Raw genomic sequence first — 22,364 nt, 5'->3', positions numbered from 1 at the left:
GAGCTCTCATCATCGACTTCAATCCCGTCTTTGAGAACGTTGACCGTAGCGGTCGTGATTACCAGGCGTTTCAGTCTCTGCTGCTTCAGTGCCGCAATCTGCGCTTCCTCTCGTTCGCCAACACCGGCATGACAGATGAGATTGGCTCGGATGTGCTGGAGTCGCTGCGTCATCACACAAGCCTGAAGTGGATCAACCTAGCTGGTAATCGGATAGCAGATGGCACTGTTGCTACCTTCGTTGATGTGCTGAAGGACATCCCCACACTGAAGCGCATCACACTGGCAAACAATCAGATTACGGATGACGGAGTGAAGCTGCTGCTGGCATCACCAGATGTATCCGACATGGAAGCTGTGTGGCTGAAGTTCAACGAGTGTAATGTCAGCTTGTTTGAGCGCCCGCTATATGACCTGTCATCACGCTACTCTGACGACTACGACGGTGCAGGTCTTAACAACATTATCATGGAGTATATCAGCTCTGACTGAATTTTGTCAGCTACTGTGCATCTTTTCAGCACTGGTATCATTTGCAGTTGCAAAGAATCCCCCATACCTTTCTGATAATTCACTTATGATGCTCAATGGGCGAAACCGGTTTCAGCTTTCGCTGGGTGTTTTTGTGTCTATTTTTCAACTTCTATCTATCAATAGTCAACCACTATACCCATTCTGTGCCTCACACTCAGGTATTAGCCCATCAGTGGAGTCGCCTCCATGCACATCATAATCGTAGTACTTCGGATGCAACTAAAACTCAGCAATGTTTTCCATTTCTGGAGCCTCACATAGTCTGTCATAGGATACTTGCGCTTGATTGCCCATGCAACGTAACAATTACGTATGTGCTTGAACATGATTCAAGTACTGTAACGTTATTTCAAATATTTCTATCATTTGGCTACCACCTTGATCTTTATTATTATTTTGTTATGATTAACCCCCCCCCCCCCCCATTCCGAAAGAACACAATCATGCGAATTGTGATTCTATTACACAACTAACTTGCCCAAGTCCTATGGCTACATGACTAGTATAGAGAGCCCAACCAGATGACAGGGGCGTAGCAGCCGCTCTGGCCGGACCATTTTTTCGCCCGACCACGACCACCATGTACCATAGTAAAACAATGCCAAAACTGCAAATGTGCCCAGAATGCAGGATTTTGCACCATAATCAAAAAAATACGGGGGGAGGACCCCCCGGACCACCGCCAATGGCGGTCCTACGCGCCTGGATGAATCTCTGGTCTGAGTAGAAAAATACCGGTCATTTACTACACACAACGACCGACCGTCACAAGGCATGGTCTACACTCAGACTACAGTTAGGTCAACGACAAGGCCAGAGACAGCAGGCTGCGCAGAACCGGGTGTGAAGTATGTGTAGTAGACTACTACTACTCAGTACTAGGCAAGAAACAGCCGAGTAGTAGTCTACTAGTACTAGATCTACAACATGCCTACAATGCTACATGTGTACTACAGCATTATTATTCACGATTCAGACTTCAGTCCCGGACTTTCCATCCAGGAAATCGCCGTGTGGATTCAAATAATTTCAAACGGTGAAAGCGAAGAGTTCAAAACTCAGAAAACCAAAACAGAATAGAGCCACCTTCCCGGAGTAGCTTGGATGAAACAGAGTCCCCAGTTAGACATGGTCACTGAGATATGCGCACTATTATGATTCGCTACAGTGTGGCTTGCGTATGCGACCTTTCCAGCTAGTAACCGCTATTTCCAATGTTTCGTTCCTGCGAAATTAGATGGAGGGTGAAGTGTCAAACCTAGTTACTTCAGTGCTATCAGTCTAGTAGTTAGCCATTACCTATCCCTGTTATGTTCGGCAACGAGGTGAAGGCACTGAATTATCTGCGAGGATGGCTGAAAGAGCGATTACACAATTGTGTAGATGATCTGCTGGATAGACTTATCAGCGATGGAGTTTTCACTGGCGGAGATGCGGCCGTGTCCGAAATCAGAAGTGAGAAAGATGGACACAAGCAAGTGGATATATTGTTACGTCGGTTAGTCGCTATCCGTGGCAAGAAGGGTGTTGGTGTTTTCCCCAAACTCTGTGAAGTGCTTCGAGATATAGGGCGAAAAAACACTGCTGACAGAGTGGAGACTGAAGCCAGGATATATGAGAAAGTTGGAGGGAAATTAGCAGATCTGGGAAATTGCCAGCTTTACCTGGAAGGGTTAAGTTTGTCGGAGCAAGTCCATCAAGTGGTGGTGGAGTATGAGAGACGACTGGGTACGAAACAGAAGAAGCTGGAACAGTGCCTGAACCGCTTGGATGAAAAACTACGCCGTACATGTGTACGAGTTAGCGAGAGAGCTGACAATGTGTCTCTGCACAATCTTGTCACCGACACCAAGACGTGCTTCATACCCATGCAAGCTGTGAGCCAACAAGAAGCTCTACGCTCACCAATTCACAGACACCATCGAAGTGACAGCAATACCAAGGTGCTTCAAGGACGAGAAGTGGAGAAACGCGGGAAGACATTTTGTCTAGAGCACCCTAAGCAACTGCTGATGAAAAGCTACAGTGGTGCTATCAGCAGAGAAAGTGCAAATAGTGGAGACGCTGCCTCCGCAGCAACTAGCACGGATAGTGCAGAAGACGTGCTGGTAAAGAGATGTATGCTGATTGGTGGAGCAGGTCAAGGCAAAACCACAGTCTGCCGTAAAATACTCTCTGAGTTTCTGGAGAAGGAGAGGACAGAGCTACGGCAGTTCAAGTATGTGTTCTACATCCCATGTCGCAGTGTGGAGCGAGTGACAACTGAAGACTGGATTGTCCTGTTGGGATTAAAAAGCTTCACAGCGGATGAGAGTCATCTGGTGATGGAATACCTCGCCACTCATTCAGCAGAGGTGCTGGTTATCTTTGATGGCGTTGATGAAGCAGGTCCTGGATTTCATGCATCTTCAGCCGCACTGGCACTGATTAAAAACAACAGCGATGATGATGACAGCAACGCAATGCCGAGTCGCCTCCCTGATGCTACCGTCATAGTAACAAGTCGGCCATGCCAGCTAGCTTACGACCTTGTCCCATTGTGTACGTTATGCTTCCGACTCACCGGTTTCAGCGAAACACAATTGAAAGAGTTCTGCTTCAAGCACCTCGACCGAGACCAGGCAAAGAACTGTGTTCAGCAGCTGGCAGAAACATCCAGCCTGGCTTTGAAGAAAGCAATCCAGAACACTCCTCTCCTGGCAGCACTCCTTTGTCAGCAGTTCTCCGACACATTGTCTCTTCCACGCAGTGTTACGTCGTTCTACACTCAGTTCCTTTACTCTACAGTTGTCAAACTAGAGGAGAGAAGGAAGAAGAAATTTGGCAAATTTGGCAACGTATCTCTAGCTGAAGATGTCTACAGCCAGTTACACGGTGGCAGAACGTTCCATCGTGGAGAGAAAGTCAGCATCAGGAGCGTCTTGGAGTATCAACTGGAGAAACATGTAGCCGATGTCACAGCTGATGGCTGTGATCCACATGCTGTCCGGTTGATCCAAGCACTGCAGGAGCTATATGACCTCTGCCTTGATGGCCTGTGTGCGAATGAGCTGTCGTTTGCACATTCATCTCTATCAGATAATGCTCTGTCGGTGTGTGTTGACCTGGGTCTTGTGACAAGCGCTAGCATCGAGCCTGTTTGCGCCGAACTCATCGACTGCTTCTCCTTGATCCATGCTACCGTACAAGAATGGTGTGCAGCCCGATCAGCCAGCGTCAATCTTGAGTTTGTCAGTGTCGTTGCTGGGTGTGTGGAAGGTATCGGTGTTGATGAAGACTCCTGGCCCTTCTGGAAGTTCCTATGTGGGTCGGTGAGGTATGAGCATTTGTCCACGGTTTTGAGAATGGTTTGGTCAGCAACACCACGCACCAACACCCACCGACGCCGAAAGAAACTTCATCTGTTCCTGATGCAGTGTTTGCTGGAGAATGAACTCACTCTTCTAGAAGGCGAGACAATCACAACCAATGACGACTGCTTATCTGCCGATGATCTGCGTACAGCTTGTTACGTGGCGGCGGCATCTTGCCTGACGTCGGATGGCATTGACTTGGACGGTGAACATCTGGACTCGGTGGATGTGATGGCAATCTGTGTTACAATGCAGCTTGTCCATGATGTGAAGAATCTTGTGCTGTCCCATTGCAATCTCTCTCACGATCACTTTGTCCAGCTGGCTCAAATCCTAGACCGTGCGGTGGAAGTGAACATCACTGGGAATGATGTGGGAGGCTCATCACTTGAGGTCATTGCCTCAGAACTATCGCAATCAACACGGAACAACCCAGTGCTGCTGGATATGCGGAACGCCAGGCTGACTCACGGTCGACGTGACGGCGCCTCTTTGTCACGATGCCTGCAGCACGCCAGCATCAAGCGACTGTACATACATGGCTGCGACCTGGGTAACGCCGGCCTTGCTGCTTTCGCAAGCACACTGAAGACATGCGAACACCTCCATGGGCTGAGTATCAGCCAATGCAGTTTGGCAGCAGGGTCTGGAGAAGACCTAGTGTCTCTCGTTGCACAGCTGCCGAATTTGGTCAACTTCTGGGTCAATGACAATTTGTTACCGAACAACGAAGTAGAGATGCTTCTCTCTGCACTGCCTGGCTGTCATGAAATGGAGTATCTGAGCTTGCTTAACAACCAACTGGACCCGGATATTGCCAGTGGCTTCCAACAGTTATTCCGAGGACGGCGGGAGTATGAAAACCAGTGTTCAGCCGACCCTAACAGCCCGGCATGTCCGACTTTATACATCTCGTTGAGCGGAAATGACATTGGCCGGCAATTTCTGATCGATCTCGAGAAATCAGTACCGATGGGCCAAGACGTCATCGACATCTGCAGCTATCATATGTACGCAGGCAACGTGCAAGAAGGGCGCATTTCAGCTGCGATAGAACAGGACGGAGGATTCCTACTCGGCTATGCACGTGAGGAGGTATTACCACAACTAGCCGAGTATCTTGCCAGTGGCCAGGATCTTCCCTATCTCAACGTGACGCAAAACAGAATGACTGATGTTGGAGTGACATTGCTTTCAAGAGAGGGCCTTGCCCGCAACTCAAGCCTTCAGTACATCAACCTGTCCCGCAATCTAATTAAGATGGCCGGTGTCACTGCAGTGTTGCAGGCATTGGCCATGCCCCAGTCTGCTGTGCGCGCGTTAATTATCGAAGTCAACCCTGTCTTTACAGATATCGACCGTCACAGTCCTGAATTCCAGGAGTTCTGCAGTCTCTTGCCAAAGTGCCGAAATCTGCGCTTCCTCTCGTTCGCCAACACCGGCATGACAGATGAGATTGGCTCAGATGTGCTGGAGTCACTGCGTCATCACACAAGCCTGAAGTGGATCAACCTAGCTGGTAATCGGATAGCAGATGGCACGGTTGCTACCTTCGTTGATGTGCTGAAGGACATCCCCACACTGAAGCGCATCACACTGGCAAACAATCAGATTACGGATCTTGGTGTAAGGCTGCTGCTGGCATCACCAGATGTATCCGACATGGAAGCTGTGTGGCTGAAGTTCAACGAGTGTAATGTTAGCTTGTTTGAGCGCCCGCTATATGACCTGTCATCACGCTACTCTGACGACTACGACGGTGCAGGTCATAACAACATTATCATGGATTATATCAGCTCTGACTGAATTGTGTCAGATACTCTGTCTTTTTGGGACTGGTACCATTTGCAGTTGCAAAGAATCCATAATATAGCTTTTCTGATAATTCACTTTTTTTATGATGCTCAGTGGGTGAAAACGGTTTCAGCTTCCGCTGGATGTTTTTGTGTCTATTTTTTAACTTCTACCTTTCAATAGTCAACCACTATACCCATTCTGAGCCTCACACTCAGGCATTAGCCCATCAGTGGAGTCGCCTCCATGCACATTATAATACTTCGGATGCAACTAAAACTCAGCAATGTTTTCCATTTCTGGAGCCTCACATAGCCTGTCATAGGATACTTGTGCTTGATTGCCCATGCAACGTAACAATTACGTATGTGCTTGACGACATGATTCAAGTACTGTAACGTTATTTCAAATATTTCTATCATTTGGCTACCACCTTGATCTTTATTATTATTTTGTTATGATTAACCCCCCCCCCCCCCCCCCCTCCCGAAAGAACACATGCGAATTGTGATTCTATTACTTGTACTTTAAACCCCAACTTGCCCAAGTCCTACTTGTCCAAGTCCTACTTGCCCAAGTCCTACATGCCCAAGTCCTACAGAGTCCAACCAGATGAAGAATTTACTCAGCAACTCTAAATTATCGCAATGGCAGAGGTCTCCGGCAATATGCAGCAGCATTCTGCTACACCATATTAGTGTATTGGCCGGACCATAATCCTTTGGCCACGTCAGTTCAAAAACAGACAATATGGTGACAAAAAATGTCCAACCAGGATGTGTCCATAATACACTGGAAAAAAGGGCAAAGGTGGGTGGAGGAATTCACTTCAGCTGCGTATGTACTACGTGTAAAAGCATAGGGTGCCGCGGAAAATCTGCGTGCGTGGGACTGGAGGGGTTTATGGAAATAGAGACAGTGTAAGTGAGAGAAGGAAGAGAGAATGTGCATTGCGCCTGGGACATTCCAAGGCCCGATGATGGGAAATCAGGCCTTGCAACATCAGGCCTTGCAACAACATGCTGACACAAGTACAACATGATGCTGGGACTGATATTGCCACCGTGTGCCCCACCGTGACTGCATGTTGTCGACAACTATAGAAAGTAACAAACATAATACACACACGCGTGCATGCACACACACATACACACACACACACACACACACACACAGGCATCATTGATGAGATTGTAGAGCATTCAAGCACTGCACAAATACAAACATGCAGAACCTTGACCCAAGAGAGAAAGATAGATAGATAGAGATAGATAGATAAATAGAGAGAGAGAGAGAGAGAGCGAGAGAGAGAGAGAGAGAGAGAGAGAGAGAGAGAGAGAGAGAGAGAGAGAGAGAGAGAGAGAGAGAGAGAGAGAGAGAGAGAGAGAGAGAGAGAGAGAGAGAGAGAGAGAGAGAGAGAGAGAGAGAGAGAGAGAGAGAGATAGATAGACAAGGACAGAGAGGGCACAGTATGTAAAGCCCGAGATACGGCCAGCGTTCCATGGATCTGGATTTCACCTCCCACAACCATGCTCCGTGACTATTGCTATCTTCCCGGCTCTATCAGAAAAGGACAATGTCCATACCTTAGTAACGCTTTTGATTCCTCTCAGGTGTGTGTACCTTAGTACAATGTCATGTACATGTACACCTGTGAAATTGACTTTCTTAGTACTCCAAAGCCCAAGATGATGGCAATTGTCCAAGGGAAACCAAATCTACGTCCAATTCAAGGTAAAAAATGGAGTGTAAAATTCTCTGTATGCATTGAGTTCAGTCGGAAAAGGGTCAAAAACTGAATAGTGTTCTTGTAACGTTTATTTTTTTAAGCAAGATGAACACTCACCAGCAACTCAGCAAGCAGGACAGCAAATTCCTTGCAGCGGATCAGCCGGGACAACGGAGTGTACCTCGGCAGGTGATTGCCCCTCCGTGCAACTGCACACAACTGGAGTGCACTGGACATGCCCATTCTGGCCGCAGAACACACAACATGTGAAGATCGCAAATGTTATAATGATGAAGATGATGATGAGGGCACAATCAGGGTTAACTGGGGCTTTTCTTCAGGATTATTAGTACATAATGATAGCTTGCATAGACCTCGGTCCTACCGGTAGGACCTACTGGTGGGACCATCATACACAGGCATGCTGCATGACCTAAAACTTGACCCTAAACTGTTGCTAAGGGGCTAATGAAGGAGTCCACAAATTTTAGACGTGATCGCACGAGGCATACTACAAAATTCCATGGTAACAACCCATGGTAACCATGGAAACGGAGTATGGAATAATGCATTCCACAGCCTTGGCAAGCTGATAAAAACATTAGGACCTCACCACAATTGATGTGCCATGGTCAAAATTCACTTTGGACAGAGTTGCTAGCGCACCGACAGGATTACGTGCGGCCATTTTGGCAATCGATAAAATTGCGCATACGCAATGCACTGGACATAGCCTTGCATTTTGCGCCATTACTTTGCCTGACAAAGACCTCATCTCAACAATTATTTCAAAAAAATTCTCAACCAAAAGCACTTTTGCAGCTCGATTTCTTGGGTCCTACCGGTAGGACGGTATGCAAGCTATCAATAAAGTGCCGGCTGTTGCAACACGGTCGGAAAAATCCTTCCGCTTCCAATCAGGAATTGAACCTAGTACCCTCTTTTTCTTAGGGATTGCCTCACACCATTCCACTACTGTAAAACCGGGAATGTTCAGCCGGTGGTGTAATATTTTCGGTGTTTTCCAAAATCAACAGTTCGGTAGCGTGAAAATTTCGGTCAACCAGTTTTCCAGATCCAAAAATCCATCTTGCACACTGTGTGGCATGGCTTTTCGAATTTTAGGTCACGTTTTATTTTAGGTAGGTAAAGATTACCTGTACCGAAGACCGAAGTTCCCAAAAACAAATCTCCACCGAAAATTTCCGGTTTTACAGTATGCCTGCCTGCCCAATCTGTGTACATGGTGGATTGATAAATCTAATGTAAAAACAGCTCAAATTGAATTCCGAACTAATGGGGTACTAGCGGTGCTAGTACTCGTCAGCAACAATCCGAACTAGCGCACACACTGCGCTGCATTGCTTGGTACTGCCTTCAAGACTGACGTCATGCGCTTCGCTTTACTGCGTAATCGCAAATGGCACCCAGCCCGTTTTGCTGAAAAGAAAAACAAATCTTGCTTGCCCTGTTGCGTTCCTCCAGACAGCAGATCGTGCTTCCGCAGTGTTTCTTTTCCCACCATCCCTCCCTATCCAACTTATTCACACAATCATTATAATTATCGTATCCACTGATCGGGTCCACTCTCACAACTGGTGTTATTTAGCTATTTGCTGCGGCTCTGCATTTAGCTATATTACATCCATTTAGTATTGCAGCTCTACTTTGAGCTAACAGCAGCTCTACTTTGGGCTAACAGCAGCTCTACTTTGAGCTTCACACCAGTTGTTTCGAAACCAGCACCCCTCAATCCAAAAATGCCTCTTTGTTGACTTGCTTGTGTGAGGGACGGGGGCTAAAGGAAATTTGCTTAGCCGTTCGACAGATTTCAGCATTCTTGGACGATGTTATTGACCTCACAAACTTGTTTTTCTTCAGAGTTAGACGGAATTAATCATTCACTGACTACATTTACTGGTTCTGGGACGTACAAATTATCGTACTTCCCCACATATAAGCGCATGTGCATACAAGCAAACATTTGCTGCAAAAATTGTTTTTGCAGTGTAAACATGTCCGGATAGAAGCACATGCGCTTGTATGTGCAATAAAGCCAAAAGGCTTGTCTTTGTCTTAAACAATGGTGTTATCACAATGCTTAGTGGTATATTCAGCTCCAGAGTGCTTCACAAATAGTGTTCACTTATAAGCACATGCGCTTACACTGATGTAAGGAAGTACAGTAGCTTGATCATTGTGCTTAGTGAATACACGGTAGCCTTTCCTATGTTTTTCTTCAACATAAACAAACATCGCGAGGTTGGCCAAACATCATAGGATGGCGCAAATAGTAGCGACGATGGCCTCCAAGCGTTGTGCTACTCATTACTGGTTGAAGTTTGCAAGACGTGTGTGTGTGTGTGGTTAGCAAACTTGAACAACAATGAGATGTTTTGTTGGAGCACTGCATGCAAATTGTGGTCTGGTTGCCACCAACAATGTAACACTACCGTACTGAACTACAGCACTAGTACTGAACTACAGTACTAGTACTGTACTGGCCAAAGAAATCCAACCTCATGAATATATAGCATTGCCGGGCGCTTCGCAGCCCTGGCACTACACATACTGGTCTGTGCACTACACTGCCCTAGCACTACACTGCCCTGGCACTACACTGCCCTGGCACTACACATACTGGTCTGTGCACTACACTGCCCTGGCACTACACTGCCCGGGCACTACACTGCCCTGGCACTACACTGCCCTGGCCGTCAGGCGAAATTACTGGTCAGTCGGCGACACGCATTTTTCACAAAAAATTGCGTTTCACCTGCTGGGAGAGTATGCGTGTACTCGAGTCTCATCCTGAGCACGTTTTTTTCTTCTTTTTTTCAGCTCCAGTATAGCTGTATTTTTCATTCAGCGGCAAAGCCGTCCTCGATTGTTGTGTTCGTTGTTCAAACGAAGTGGACATTCAATAATGAAGGCAGAGGACATAGGAGCCTGATTGGAGTTTCTCGTGGCATGGGACGGCCACACAGAGACACTTTGGGATTTTCTGAATATAAAATACCGTACGCACGATGCTGAGATCAATTTGTGCGATATCAAATTGTTTGTGATCTACCACATCGAGCAGAACGGGATCCAAACACAAGCTTACCGACGGTTAGGCTGCCGACCTGACTGGACAAATGATCCCTGGCTTCACCAGACGCCAGAAGTCGGATACCATGTCCTTTGCCGCGACGTCCATCTCCAAAAAGAACTCCATCTTTGTCGTGAAAAGGCTTGAAATACTCAATATTCAACCGAGATTCGCGGTCTCACCCTTTCTCAGATCGAATCATTTTTTGTTGTAGCAGTTGCAGGGCAGATCCCCGCCACTACTTCAACAGGCGATGGCTCCAAAGCATGCCTGGAACAAGCCATATCGAGGTTGCAAGCCAACCCTCTCAGCAAAAAATTCGAAGAAATTCGAAATTTCAATGGTGAAAGATATACTATAAAGAGAATTTCAAAAAGTATGTTTCGCGGAGCGATCGCTCAACCTACGTCATTCAAACTTTGCAGGATGGTTCAGACGTACATGCTAGGCATGGAACCACAGGCGATGATGCCATAGCTGACACACAGAGTAACACACACAGCAGATTTGTGTGCACAGATACTAAATTAGTGGACGTCGTCATCTTCTTCCCGCTGATCTCAAATGTACTATGACGTGCTATTTCGCCTGACGACTACACATACTGGTCGGTGCACTCGAACGCGACGCTGCTTTATTCATGAGGTTGGATTTCTCTGACTAGCCCTGTAGGTGAGGTAACACATGTGAATAACATGGAACCTAGATCACCTTACCTGGCACTGGCAGTTTTGACAGTTGTCCGTGAAGTTGCCGGGAGCAACAAACTTGTTGCCAAAGGCGCACCTTGATGCCAGTTGCTTCACGGTCTTGTCGTAGTGTTGGGTAATGTTTGCTACCTGCGATGTCAGCTGCTGTACTTGTGCAGCATACTTACTCCTCTCGTGGACGAGGTTAGTGACGAGGCTGGTCATCTGAAATCCACAATTCACACGCCACCAAGAAGGAAATGGCGAGGTCACGGAATGGGTTAGAGTGTGTGAATGAAGAAACTCATATTAGTGGATAGAAGCTTTGGTGAGGAAGGACAGTTGAGTACGAAACCAAAGAAAAGTGTCGGGGGTGATGCCGTGAAACTACAGGACGCTACATGTATGTATGTCAGATGGTAATGCTTAAAAAATACCTATGCCTATGGTGTTCCTATGGTGTTCCTATGGTGTTGCACATTGTGTGAGTCAAATGACTGCACTGTAAAAAGTAGGAAGGTCCAGATGACAAGCTGAGATTTCGCCATTCTCACTTTAGCACGGTACGAGTGTGCATTATTAGTGCCATGCATCCTTTCATGTGCCTATATGCTTGATATCACCCAGGCATGAGAAGGGGGGGGGGGGGGGAGGGGAGGTCCAGCGGGGAACTTACATTCATTACCAGTGCTGACAAGTCACTGATGCTTTTCTCTGCAACGAAGAGTAGGAAACACACCTTCACTTATTCATCATGACATTTTTTAAACGCTACAATCAAGTCACAGCCTGTGATCTGCCAGATGAACTGTCTGTCGGGAGAAATCAGTGCTGTGCTTTCTGCAAACCTAGTGTTGAATAGTCATTGCACATCGAGCCTGCATGTAACTATGCCAACACCCAGTAAGTAATAAGTACATTGTTGTGTCCGGCCCTGAGGGGAACTCACAACGGCCGCTAACACTGGCAAACCCTAGCGGAAGATGCAGCGCCTAACGGTGGGGGTGAGGGGATAAGTATCACAACCACTGGCACAAGCGCCGAGAAACCTCATTAGCCTCATCCATGTACTCCTTGTGCCTGGCCACAAATTCCCAGTTGACTGTGGGTAGCAGCACGGCTGGAAAAACCGCTCCCAGGCAGGACTTGAGCCAGGTACCTCTCGTATCTTAATCATGGTCTTTGACCAACCCACTGTGCCTACCTGGTACTGCCTGGTAAAGCCCAGTACATGTACTTGGATGCAAAAATACCCACTACACTCCATTACACTCCATTCCTAGATTTCCAACCTTACTCAAGTGCCTGCAGGCCACATACATATGCCAGTTCTTTAGATGCGGTCTTTAAAGATAGGCCGCTTCCCAGGCGGGCGAGCTCACCGGTGCAGACATAATTATGTGCCTCTTTTTATTTATTTTTAATATCAGTTTCTGTGCATGCCCGGGCGGACACTTTCTAAAAACAACCACAGAGTTCCGGGATGTGTCAGGAAAGGGTTGGATCTACACTGCAGTCAGCTTAAAACAGTGATACTTACTCTCTACAGAACACAGAGTGGGGAAACGGCACTTCACTGGGTACGCATGCGGAAAGGATTGCACGTTTGCATACACCTTCTGCCAAAGCAAAAACAGAAGAAGGAAAACGCACACGGTTGTACTGTTTTTTTCTGCTTTTTGTGTTCTTTGTTTTTTAGCCGTCTGGACTTTTCAATGAAACACAGAAATGTTCAATGAAACACAGAAATAAGATAAAATCTGGTACATGTACTAGTACGCGTGAGCCAGAAGCCAGACTGGATAATTATAAATAAGCCTGAAGGGTACTTTGCCAGGGCGCTCAAAAGTATATCCAGCGCCTACGGTAGAGTAGATGGATGTTCACCAGAGAGCACTGCTATGCCGATGGTACACACGTGAGGCTTAAAAGAAGGGTGAAAAACAGAATAGATGCCAGTACACATTACTTACCTTCTCGGGCGTTTTCTGCAAGGGAACAGAAAAGACGCAAAATGAGAAAATGAAAATACGGCCAGGAATGTGATCGTTGGTCAAGAGTAGCGGCACTATTCCATGTGTACAGTGTAGAGCTTTGCGGCTCTAATCATCATGCAGCAATATGAAGCTCGTAAAACCATTTTGTCACTGATGTCATTCGACTTTCTCGAAGTAATGTTGACTATTGTGGACGGCATGTACAGTATGCATAGCCCAGCAGAGAACTGAGGATAAGCTGTAAGCTGATCCGTGGCTGATCCTGGCGCTCCACTTCCGGGTTAGAGAATGGGATTGAGCAAGACAGTAAAGTGAAGTAAGTAAATTATCGTGTCCGTTCCCAAAGGGAACTCACGACGGCCGCTAACACCCGGTAAACCCTAGCGGAAGATGCAGTGCCCAACGGTGGAGGTGAGGAGATACGTCTCACAACCACTGGCACAAGTGCCGAGAAACCCCATTAACGATTAGCCCATTAGTCTTGAGCAAGACAGGACACCATGTGTATTTGGTGAGTACATGTAGCTGTTCTAACTCACCATAACGACGGCCCGTACGGCGGGCGTGTCGGGAACGCAGACCCTGGCTTCATCCATGTCATGTCCAGTGATGCAATCACCAGGAGAGGCAAGCTGCCCCTTGACGAGGCGCAGGCAGTTGTAGTACAACGTCACCACACCGGCGTAGGGGCATACACCGATGGCGACGTTCTGAAAGCGGTTGCTCCGCAGGCCATGCGGTATGGCGACAATACTTTGAACAGGTCTACCATTATGCAGGTATCTAAGTTCAATCTGAAAAAGGAGGAAAGCACGTCATCACAATGCTTGTTGACTTCCACTGCGGATCTGTGCTGGGCTACTTTTTACTTGATTTATCTGACCACTGAACATTTTCAAGCTCAACCGTTGCATTACACCTTCAAAAGCAGGCAGCGAGGCCCGCAAACAAGTTGAATTTATTCACATGAAGCACAATACCGCACACTGACTTGGTGTGTCAAGTAGGTGCAACCAACGCTGCAAAGTTCTGTTCTCAGTCGAGGCAGGGGTGGATCGGGGGGTGGAGGTTCTGAGGAACCCCCTAAATTTCGCAAATATTCTTCTGGAAACCATACATGTACGCATGAATCAGCTGTTCTGTTTCGGACAAACTGGAACCTCCCTGTAGAGATCTCTGGAGGCGACGATTTCAAATAGGACATAGGTTGCAAACCGGAATGGTCCCAATATTCACTTCCTCTCTTGGTATTTTGATTAGAAAACGTATGTCACAGTGAGACTACGATGTGTTTTACTCAGCGCCAAAATTCCATGGCTCTGCGATGACCAGAAGCGCCATACCAAGCATTTGAGTTTTTGTCGTGTTGCTTCCCACTGCGACTTGAGTTTTACGACTTTCGAAAAATCAACTTTGTGTCGCAGGTAAACAGCGGCTTGCCTCTCGCCAATAAAGCACCGCATACCAATCAAAACTAATGGAAGCACACACAAGGCTTATTGTTACTCTGTACTGGCCGTCGTGGAGCGATAGCAATTACCTAATTTCAGACCCAGAGTGAACTTGACGTGCACTCTAAAACGTGTCCGGTTTGGAGCCACCTCTGATTTGAAGCGAAAAATTGGGCAACTTGGAGGCAATGGGTCAACACAAAGGAGTGGCTCAGTTCGATTGACTCTGGCCTCAGAGCAAACTTCAACAGGCCAGTTTCCTTCCACAAACATATTTCGAGTGAACAATCAACGCTGATGATCGGTTAGGGTCTATACAAATTTGGCTGTCAAGCCATTCCGGTATCGAACCGTCGCCTCTACAATGAATCATTGGCACCAGCCAGCCTTCTCCGTTTCTCTCAGTTTTCCTTTCCTTTCAGTTGCATCTTCCTCTCCGCTCTGTTTTATTTTCTCTTTTCGTTCGTCCCTCTTGATATTTGTACTTTGTACTGTTGAGGCAACGAACTGAAATAATAAAAAACAAACAAAACAAACAACAAGCAGGCACTAACCTCACTCTGCCGAATCTCAACCGACAATCCTCCCAGGGTTACCGCCACTTGCGTCTTGTTTGTGGCATATCCCGGAATGAGGCGGACATCAAGGGATACAGTGAAGCATGTCGAGTTGTCACATGTCTTGAACAAATTTGCAGGAGCCCGCAGAATTCCCTGCAGGGTGGATTCAATAGCCACGGGGCAAACACAGGAAATTTGCAGGTTAGCAAAACATCCAAATACATTCCTGTGCGCACAGCTGCTGCACCTGCATGAGCCTGCATGGTGCATGTCTGGCTACGTGGATGCTGTACAGATGGATGGTGTTTGAGGCTGGCCATGCACCGTTGCTCCGGCTGTTACAGGATGTGTACAGTTCTGTATACAACTGCTTCAAATGTCATACAGAACACAGCGAATGAGACGGAAGAGGGCAGTCTCTTGGCCGGCTGGTCACATGCATGGTAATATGGTGTGTCCTAAACACCTAGGAACCTCATCCGCGGCCCGATTGTGCTTCTAACTGTAAAAGCAGAAATTTTCCGTGATGTCTTATTTTCGGTAACTTTGGTGCCGACAATTTTTACCAAAAATAAAACACACCGAAAATGTCGGTACAGGTCGTCCCTCGTTAATACATATTCTCTGGGACTTGACAAATGTTATGTATTAACGGGGTTTATGTACTAAACGAAAGTGTACATAACTTGCTTGTATACCAGAATTTTTCACTTTTTTCAACTTTTCTGAGTGTTTCTTGCTACCATGATTAGGCAGCGAGATATTCTTGATTCCCTCGATAAACATAAAAATTATGTTATAACGGTCACATTTAGCGAAGATTCTACAGTTGACATGGTACATGCCCAGCCGCACCTGTACAGTCACTCGAAAAAAAAAAGAGCTTTGTCGGTTTGTGATGTGCGCTCTGATTTCTATGCTAGTTGCGTCCACAAGTAGAAACTAGAACACGATGTGCCTCCACTGGAAGGCCAAAAGACCAGTAAATTATGTACTATTGAGGTAGGTGACATGCGGGTACGGAGAAATGTTATGTACTAACGGGGTTTATGTACTAACGGATTATGTACTAACGGACAACATTTGTATGGAAGTGACCACGTTTCGTCCGGGACTTGAGATTTCTTATGTACTAACGGGGTTTATGTACTAACCGGACTCGTATTAACGGGGGACGACCTGTACTTGTACTAGTACACTTACCTGGAAAATGGGTTTACCTAAAAAAATTCCCTCCACCGAACCGCCGGTTTTGGAGAATACCAAAAATATTACACCACCGAAATTTCTGCTTTTACAGTATTAACTGTAGAAATTACGCAACTCAACAGAAGAAACACCTACCGTTTCATTTGTGCAGTGCACTGCTGTTTGCCCATTAGCACCTCCTAGATCTGCATGACCTGACCCAGTGCTCCTTGTAGTAGAAGATGAAGCCACATCCGACACTGTGTGCACTGGGCTAGAGGTCGGGGCTGCTGTGGACGCCGTGCCCGGGGCAACAGCACTGACATTGTTCGGAGCACTAGGGTCACCTGTGCGAAAAGAAAGACGTAAACATTTGCAGAACCTTATTACAGGTGCCGATGGTGAAATCTGGGCATGCAGCCTCCTATCAGTGGCGAGCAAAATACATGAACTCTAGTACTCTCTAGTCTGCTTGGCCTCAAGCGAACTGAGGTCCCGAGCATCGGTGGCCTCAAGCAAAGGTCCCGAGCATCGGTGGCCTCGAGCAAAGGTCCCCGGTTTGAGTCCTGGTGGTGACAGCCATTTTTTCTTCAGACTTTTCCCTTTTCCATTCCCTCAACTAGTGAATTATTCATTTAGGCCTTCATTGGATTATTCATTTAGGCCTTCATTGGATTATTCATTTAGGCCTTCATTGCATTATTCATTTAGGCCTTCATTGGATTATTCATTTAGGCCTTCATTGGATTATTCATTTAGGCCTTCATTGGATTATTCATTTAGGCCTTCATTGGATTATTGTGGCACATGTAGAAATATCCAGTATGGTTCCCACTCATAAAGTTTAATAAGGATGCCAGCTTTCCTTGATCGTGCTACAGTCCATCCCACGGTCAAATCTGACTATACGTTGTCAGTCTTCCTTCCATGCCCACGGCATCCCCGGTCTAGCTGTTTGGGGCATGCGACAGCAGTACTTATCAAACTAGAGTAGACTTGGACCAGCTATGGCTGTCCCATCCATAGTCACTTCGATTTTCTTCCAAGGTTAGCAACTCAAGCACCTATTGGTATTAGGAGTAGCAAAAATGCCATTGAGTTTTGAGCAGTGGAAAATTGCAGCATGCAATCATGTGAACATTACAGTATGGTGCACCACTGCACAGCACAGAGTACGGCGGTGTGCCAAATAAGTATTCCAAATCTCCAAGAGAATGCAATCAGAATAAGCTATCTTTGCAGTACAAGGACACAGCTGTGTAATGTCAGCTATTGGTTCTTACTAGGCTTGGGGGCGGCTGAGTCCAAGAATCGACATTGTACTGGCTCGTCACCTGGGAATGACCGTAGATGATCATACACCCTCTAAGATAACAGAAACCAACAGTTCTCATGAGAAGGGAAAGGAGCCATCAGGAATAAATGTCACATCGAAATTGTAAAACAGATGAGTTCAGATAGTGCCAATGGCATTGCGGCCGGGCACTGCATTTAGAACGATGTTTACGATGTGCAGTGCAGACCCCAATTCACTCTCTGGGAGCAGGTCCAGTAGGTTACGCTGTCTACAGGACCTCATTACAAAAAGCCATGGACTCAGGGGCAGCGTTGTAGGACGCCTATTTGCACCATGGCAAGATTGACTTATAGTCCCATACACAACAGGCACAATGTACACTTAGCAACTCATGGTAGGCTGCAATTTTCCAATTGAAAGGTCATTGGCATATACACCTTTACGCTTTGATTCAGGAAACGGCTATTACAATTTACAACATCGTAACCAAAGCATACATACCTTATCAAAGATGTGCTGCAAAAAGAGCATAGGACAGACGCAAACATACCAAGTTTGACGTTAGCTGGATCATTCCCACATTACCATGCCGCGAAGACCCAGCTCAGTACATGGTGGCCATAATGCAACAATAGATAGCCAAACCAGACAACAAGACTAGCAACAAATCAAAAACAGTTGACATACCGGTATTAAGCTACTAGTAATAAACACAAGAATAGGCAATCGGTAGCCTACATCTACTCCCTCAAAATTAGAATACCGGTCTGTTGACAGCTCTAGGGATTTCAACAAAGCTCTTCCAGTTCTTATTGCAAAGCTCACCGTGATGTTGGCTCTGGTTACCACAGAGTTCGGAATGCAGACCCGCGCTTCGTCGGCATCATATCCTGTGATGCAATGAGTTGAGTTGTTGATCTTGGCATCATATGCCAGATTACAATCATAGTACACTAGTATATGGCCAGCCAGGGGGCACCAACCCACGGCAATATTCTCCCACCGGTTCTCCACAAAGTCATCAGAAGGAAAAGAAATAGTTTCATTGGATCCATTCGCAGTGTACGTTATAATAATCTACAAGGAAAGAACCCATCACATACACAACATCATCATGTCACCTAACTCTCCATGATAACTGGGCAGATTTGTGAAGCTCAGTGTCCTATATCCCCTTACTGTTAGCGGATTAGGAGCAAATCTACAGCTAGGCAAGCAGGCACAGTGGGATGGTCTAAAACTATGATTGAGAAACAGAGAATACCAGGTTCAAGTCCTGGTTTTTCCAGCCGTGCTGCGACCCACAGTTAATTGGGAACGCGTGGCTTGGCACGCGGGAAGCATGGATGCAGTAAATGGGGTTATAGGTCTTCGAGCACTTGGTGGTGGGTAGGATGTCCTCACCTCCCACCGCTTTAAGGGGTGCATCCGCGACTTGAACCTTGGGTGGTGGCGTTTCTATGGATGCGGAAAACTTGGCCTCTAGCCGAGTCTCACGCGAACCGTTAAATTAATTTATTTTTTACATGTGGTCATAGAAGAAATAACGCAAACCTCGTAAGAAAAATGTGCCAGCTGTTCATTGAGAGATGTTCCATAGCCACTACGTAGTTTGTCCAAGGTCTGTCTTCTACTTCAAGTACATGTAATAATGTCATCAGCATACTCACTGCTCTGCGTTGAATTTGCACCGACCAGCCTCGCAGTGCCACTTCCACCTGTGTCTTATCACCCAGTTCGTCACCTGGTATGAAGTGTACGTTCAAACCTACCGTGAAGCATGTCGTGATGTCACATGAATTGTATAGGTTTACTGGTGCCTGGAGAATGGACTGAAGGAGAGGGGTCAGAAGAATACAGGAAACAGTGGAACAGTATGTCATGACGTTAGTTCACTTCAGCAAAGCATTTGGATAAGGCTTGTTGCATTTTCTCTCCCACCCCCCCCCCCCCCCCACTTAAAAACTCAATCATGTTTTGCCTCTAAAATAGGAATCTCAAAGAGCAGCACATGTGAATGTTATGGAAAGGCAAATATTGTGGTGCTTGCAGCAGTTATCAACTTTAATAGAGCAAATATCCTCGGAAATAACAAAATAACAATAGTATCGTCCAAAAGGACACTGTAGTGGTCAACACACCTTGAAGTGTGCACATTGCTGCCTTGTTGCATTGCTCAGGTCAGGTACACTTGGTTTTACTGGGATAGGATCAGCAGAGACAATAATAGGAGAATTGCCTTGGGAGCTTGTGTTGCCTGTAACCGCATGGTCAAACACATCACAATATTGGCACTCAATCTTAATCGTGGTGATGCATCCAATCAGTATTCCAAATCTCCAAGAAAATGCAATCAGAATAAGCTATATTAAAGGGGAAGTGCATCAATTTTTCGAGTAGGGTCCAGAAGAAAGACACTTTGATATCGGTTCGAATGGCATATCTCTCGCTTCCATACGATAAGCCAAACTTGCCAAATCGCCAATTGTATGCTCACGTTGCCATAGCGACCAGCGCAGTGATGACGTATGAAAGGCTTAGCTCCTCCACAGAGAAGGTCGATCACTGCATAAATTGGTCATTTATAATGGTCTTATTGTATTCACGATGTGAAAGAAGTGCTGTGTTCGATGCTGTTAGTGCCGTGAACTATTTATCGCCCTTCTCATGCATTTCCCTAGGCTGACTGTGCCTAGGAAATGGTTTCCTATAGGACAAGATGCTTGGAATTCGCCATCTCTCATGAGACATTTTCAGCAAACTTTCAAACCTACGACATTATTTCATTCGTCAATCTCCACCACCCGTCGTCTCACCTGGCTTCAGAAGATGTTACGAGTGATAGGAGAGTCGCCAGGAAGCATCACATTCATCTTCAGGAAGTGGAAAGAGCAAACGGCAGGGTCCTTGGTTGGGGGAAATGCTGAACGTCTGATTTGTCCCAACCAAGATTTCAGCATTTTGTTCGTCACTATTTTCGCTTGTCTGCTGGTGTCTCCGCACTCCAGCTTTCTCCTGTCGGTGTCACGTCCCAGTACACAACCGAGAGGACTACTAACAAACAGTTCACTGCACTAACAGCATTGAACACAGCCCTTCTTTCACTTCGTGAATACAATAAACCAATTGAAAATGACCAAATTCTGCAGTGATCGACCTTCTCTGTGGTGGAGCTAAGCCTTTCGTACGTAATCACTGCGCTGGTCGCTATGGCAACGTGAGTATACAATTGGCGATTTGGCAAGTTTGGTTAATAGTATGGGAGCGAGAGATATGCCATTCGAACTGATATCAAATTGTCTTTCTTCTGGACCATACTCGAAAAAATCGATGCACTTCCCCTTTAACAGTACAAGGACACAGCTGTGTAATGTCAGCTATTGGTTCTTACTAGGCTTGGGGGCGGCTGAGTCCAAGAATCGACATTGTACTGGCTCATCACCTGGGAACGACCGTAGATGATCATACACCCTCTAAGATAACAGAAACCAACAGTTCTCATGAGAAGTGAAAAGAGCCATCAGGAATAAATGTCGCATCGAAATTGTAAAACAGATGAGTTCAGATAGTGCCAATGGCATTGTAGTCGGACACTGCATTTCGAACGATGTGTACGATGTGCAGTGCAGACCTCGTTTCACTCTCTGCGAGCAGGTCCAGTAGGTTAAGCCGTCTACAGGACCTCATTATAAAAAGCCATGGACTCGGTTATAGCACGCCTGTTTGCACCATGGCAGGATTGACTTAGTCCCATACACATCGGGCACAATGTACACTTAGTAATTCATGGTAGACTGCAATTTTTTCCAATTGAAAGGTTGCTGGCATATACAACTTTAGGCTCCAATTCAGGAAACGGTTTTTACAATTTACAACATCGTAACCAAAGCATACATACCTTATCAAAGATGTGCTGCAAAAAAGAGCATAGGACAGACACAAACATACCAAGTTTGACGTTAGCTGGATCTCATGGATCATTCCCACATTACAATGCCGCGAAGACCCAGCTCAGTATATGCTGGCCATAATGCAACAATAGATAGCCAAACCAGACAACAAGACTAGCAACAAATCAAAAACAGTTGACATACCCGGGTATGAAGCTACTAGTAATGAACATAAGAATAGGCAATCAGTAGCCTACATCTACTCCCTCAAAATTAGAATACTGGTCTGTTGACAGCTCCAGGGATTTCAACAAAGCTCTTCCAGTTCTTATTGCAAAGCTCACCGTGATGTTGGCTCTCGGTTCCACAGAGTTCGGAATGCAGACCCGCGCTTCGTCGGCATCATAGCCTGTGATGCAATGAGTTGAGTTGTTGATCTTGGCATCATATGCCAGATTACAATCATAGTACACTAGTATATGGCCAGCCAGGGGGCACCAACCCACGGCAATATTCTCCCACCGGTTCTCCACAAAGTCATCAGAAGGAAAAGAAATAGTTTCATTGGATCCATTCGCAGTGTACGTTATAATAATCTACAAGGAAAGAACCCATCACATACACAACATCATCATGTCACCTAACTCTCCATGATAACTGGGCAGATTTGTGCAGCTCAGTGTCCTATATCCCCTTACTGTTAGCGGATTAGGAACCGATATACAGCTAGGCAAGCAGGCACAGTGGGATGGTCTAAAACCATGATTGAGAAACAGAGAATACCAGGTT

At 46.2% G+C, this 22,364-nt stretch overlaps 1 protein-coding gene across 1 annotated transcript in view; it reads right to left on the bottom strand.

Moving 5' to 3' along the window:
- Positions 1 to 6,421: 6,421 nt before the first annotated feature.
- Positions 6,422 to 22,364, bottom strand: part of LOC135813491 (uncharacterized) — a 33,970-nt gene continuing 18,027 nt past the window's right edge. Inside the window, exons 14-30 of the mRNA XM_065326583.1 lie at positions 21,920 to 22,171; positions 21,584 to 21,598; positions 21,077 to 21,158; positions 19,827 to 19,942; positions 19,356 to 19,517; positions 18,511 to 18,762; positions 18,187 to 18,201; positions 17,672 to 17,753; positions 16,545 to 16,735; positions 15,195 to 15,353; positions 13,729 to 13,983; positions 13,166 to 13,180; positions 12,733 to 12,811; positions 11,869 to 11,906; positions 11,220 to 11,417; positions 7,527 to 7,653; positions 6,422 to 6,777 (exon numbers count right to left, since the gene is read on the bottom strand). Of these exons, the coding sequence (XP_065182655.1) occupies positions 7,534 to 7,653; positions 11,220 to 11,417; positions 11,869 to 11,906; positions 12,733 to 12,811; positions 13,166 to 13,180; positions 13,729 to 13,983; positions 15,195 to 15,353; positions 16,545 to 16,735; positions 17,672 to 17,753; positions 18,187 to 18,201; positions 18,511 to 18,762; positions 19,356 to 19,517; positions 19,827 to 19,942; positions 21,077 to 21,158; positions 21,584 to 21,598; positions 21,920 to 22,171 (2,031 nt within the window). The 3' untranslated portion in view covers positions 6,422 to 6,777; positions 7,527 to 7,533. The remainder of the gene's footprint in view (positions 6,778 to 7,526; positions 7,654 to 11,219; positions 11,418 to 11,868; positions 11,907 to 12,732; positions 12,812 to 13,165; positions 13,181 to 13,728; positions 13,984 to 15,194; positions 15,354 to 16,544; positions 16,736 to 17,671; positions 17,754 to 18,186; positions 18,202 to 18,510; positions 18,763 to 19,355; positions 19,518 to 19,826; positions 19,943 to 21,076; positions 21,159 to 21,583; positions 21,599 to 21,919; positions 22,172 to 22,364) is intronic.

Source organism: Sycon ciliatum, chromosome 4, assembly GCF_964019385.1.
Source record: "Sycon ciliatum chromosome 4, ocSycCili1.1, whole genome shotgun sequence".
Lineage (NCBI taxonomy): Eukaryota > Metazoa > Porifera > Calcarea > Leucosolenida > Sycettidae > Sycon > Sycon ciliatum.
This window is presented reverse-complemented; position numbering and strand designations above follow the sequence as displayed.